A 2,738-nucleotide genomic window follows, 5' to 3' on the forward strand; every position below is an offset into this window, starting at 1 on the left:
AGAACAAAGAAGCCTGTGTAGATAGCACTTTGAAGTTTGAACTCGCTTTGCAAGATATCTCTACCTCGGTGTGTTTGTTTATGCGTTTGGCTGTTTCATTAGCCTTTAGCATTGTTTTGTTTAGTTTATAATGCGACGCCATTGGCCTTGTTCTACCAATAAGACCGAATTAAAGATGTATCATCTATTTTTTTTGTTGGAAGCTTTAATGACATCTAGTTCTTCAATTATTTCATTTGTTCAACATCTCAAGATGATAAATATCATCACCATGCATCCTTACTACCAACGCAACGATACATAAAACAAAAAACTCATGCAACAAATCCATTAATACATACAAATCTTTACGACCATACACTGATCATATTATTTATCAAAACTCAACTACCCGAGAACAATCAGCGATAAAGGCTTTCAGATCTCAGGTTCTCCGCTATTTCAGTTTCCCATCGATCTCCATTCTCAAGTAGCTTCTCTTTGTCATAAAGTAGCTCCTGCAATGGTTAAACAGGCAACAAATAAGAAAGGAAAGGAACAGTAACAGGCATCCACCAACGAAGCGCATTTGCATGATTGATCATGGATGAGAAAGAAATGAACCTCATGAGTCTCTGTAGCAAATTCAAAGTTTGGCCCTTCAACAATGGCATCAACAGGGCACGCCTCTTGACAAAATCCACAATAGATGCACTTGGTCATGTCAATATCATACCTGAAAGATTTAAGAAGTAAGACAGCAAGAAAGCCGAGTGAAGGAAGTAGAAAAGGTCATAGGCAAAGGAGGTAATTCACCGAGTTGTCCTGCGACTGCCATCTTCTCGTTCCTCAGCCTCAATTGTGATTGCTTGTGCAGGACATATCTGATAGATAAAAGATACGTTACTTAAACACTGTTAGACAGACCCAATAAAATATTTTGGAGAGAGAGAGAGAGAGAGAGAGAGAGGACAAAATGACAGTGATACAGTTGGAGGCTCTATTCAGAGATATGGCATATTCAGAGTTTGAAAATTGACGTTCATTAATAAATCAGTTATCTTGAGTATCCAGCACTTTCAGAATTTCTAGAAGAAATGAGTTTCTACCAAATCGGCATCACTTGCCTATCATGTGATATTTATCTGCTTTCAAATTCACTATGTAGGGACATTACATGATTCACTCATTTGAGCTCACATCCTATGTTTAGAGACCTCATCCAGACATTCCTCTTGAACATCCTTCATGTTTCTTAATTTCTCACAATGACCCTAGCCTCTGATGTAGGAGATTCAGCAGTAATAACAGGAATATTTAATGCAATACTATTATCATAAAGAAAAATTTCCCTATCATCAGACTCCAAAGATTAAAGGGTTTGATAGTTCTCTGAGGATACCTCCGTATGGAACCCAAATTTAATTAATACAAAATAGACTTTTCAAAGTTGCAGATCAATTAGAATGATTTCCAGGACATGATCATTAACAATAGACTAACATGCACACTATATGTCACTAACCTACAACCAACATAAAAAATAAACAAACTTGAAAAGGTTAGTATTAGAACAGGTTAGACGCTATCATGCATATGCCATACAGCAGTAACCACACACTCGAACACCACTGTTAAAGCAAAATTATCAGATCAGATAAATAATAAAATCCTTACAGCTTCACAAAGTTTGCAAGCAATGCAGCGTTCCTCTCCTGTTGGATATCGTCGCAGTGCATGTTCACCACGGAAACGAGGGCTCAAAGGGCCTTTCTCAAATGGATAATTGATCTGCATTATAGAAATCATGCTTTAAGCTAGAATCTTTAATGGTTTTGACTTTTTACCATTTGTTAGACAACACTTACTGTGACTTTTGTGTCAAAGAAGTATTTCAGCGTTAACATTAGACCCCGAACCATTTCAGTCAGAAACAGGGTATTGATGCTACGCTCAAAAACTGCAGGCATAGGATTAATAAAAAAGTCAATTTACATTTAATGGGCAAGAGAAAGAAAAAAGAAAACAGAGAATGTTAGACTCGCAAATAAATACCAGAACTCCAATCCTTTGAAAGTTCCTTAGCTAGTTGCTCTCTTTCTTCATCTTCTGCAGTTTGTGCAGAAGAAAATTAAGATATATACAAATACAAATTGAAAGCAGTTAGGATTCAAGTAGATTTCTAAATAGACACATAAAATGATAGTACTATAGAAGGTATTACATCAACAAAGATGGATCATCTTTATTCATTCTAACCATTTTTTTAGAAACTGCTTCCTTGACCTGCTTAATTGGATTAATGCTTTCAATTTTTTTTTTTTTTGGTGCCCCCGGGGGGCGGGAAGAGGCACATGTGAGTCCCACTCATTAACACCTTCAACTTCCAAGCAACCCATATTGACCCATCCAAAGAACTAAATACTCGATCATGATTGTCATAAAACCGATTTGGCATATAAAACAACCAAAATTCATTTAAGATTGTTCAACAATTCCGCAAGCTAACCTTCCATATAAATGAAGGAAATATTTGGGCGAATTAGCGAGGAAAAAGACAAGACCTTTTTTGGTAGAGAAGGAGTGTGCATTGAATCGCAGGGCATAGTTTTGTGAGTTATGCAGCCCTTGACCAGCTACAGCCTAAACAAGGCAGAACAACGAGGGATAAATGCCAATAGTTAGCTAAACAACAATCTCCCTACAACAGAATTTATTCAAACATTCACCCTAAGATTACATATCTTGCAAATGATCAG

At 36.7% G+C, this 2,738-nt stretch overlaps 1 protein-coding gene and 1 long non-coding RNA gene across 3 annotated transcripts in view; one reads left to right on the top strand and one right to left on the bottom strand.

The window, feature by feature from the left end:
- Positions 48 to 418, top strand: LOC110270416. The gene is made up of 2 exons (XR_002359919.1): positions 48 to 118; positions 220 to 418. It is a non-coding gene; the product is annotated as an uncharacterized LOC110270416 (long non-coding RNA).
- LOC107631808 (NADH dehydrogenase [ubiquinone] iron-sulfur protein 8, mitochondrial) overlaps positions 170 to 2,738 on the bottom strand; it is a 3,445-nt gene continuing 876 nt past the window's right edge. For both annotated transcript variants that reach the window (XM_016335366.2, XM_016335365.2), the window contains exons 3-9: positions 2,544 to 2,622; positions 2,035 to 2,088; positions 1,848 to 1,939; positions 1,657 to 1,770; positions 796 to 863; positions 604 to 715; positions 170 to 497 (exon numbers count right to left, since the gene is read on the bottom strand). In XM_016335366.2, the coding sequence (XP_016190852.1) occupies positions 402 to 497; positions 604 to 715; positions 796 to 863; positions 1,657 to 1,770; positions 1,848 to 1,939; positions 2,035 to 2,088; positions 2,544 to 2,622 (615 nt within the window). In that variant the 3' untranslated portion in view covers positions 170 to 401. The remainder of the gene's footprint in view (positions 498 to 603; positions 716 to 795; positions 864 to 1,656; positions 1,771 to 1,847; positions 1,940 to 2,034; positions 2,089 to 2,543; positions 2,623 to 2,738) is intronic.

This window comes from Arachis ipaensis, chromosome B03 (genome assembly GCF_000816755.2).
Source record: "Arachis ipaensis cultivar K30076 chromosome B03, Araip1.1, whole genome shotgun sequence".
Lineage (NCBI taxonomy): Eukaryota > Viridiplantae > Streptophyta > Magnoliopsida > Fabales > Fabaceae > Arachis > Arachis ipaensis.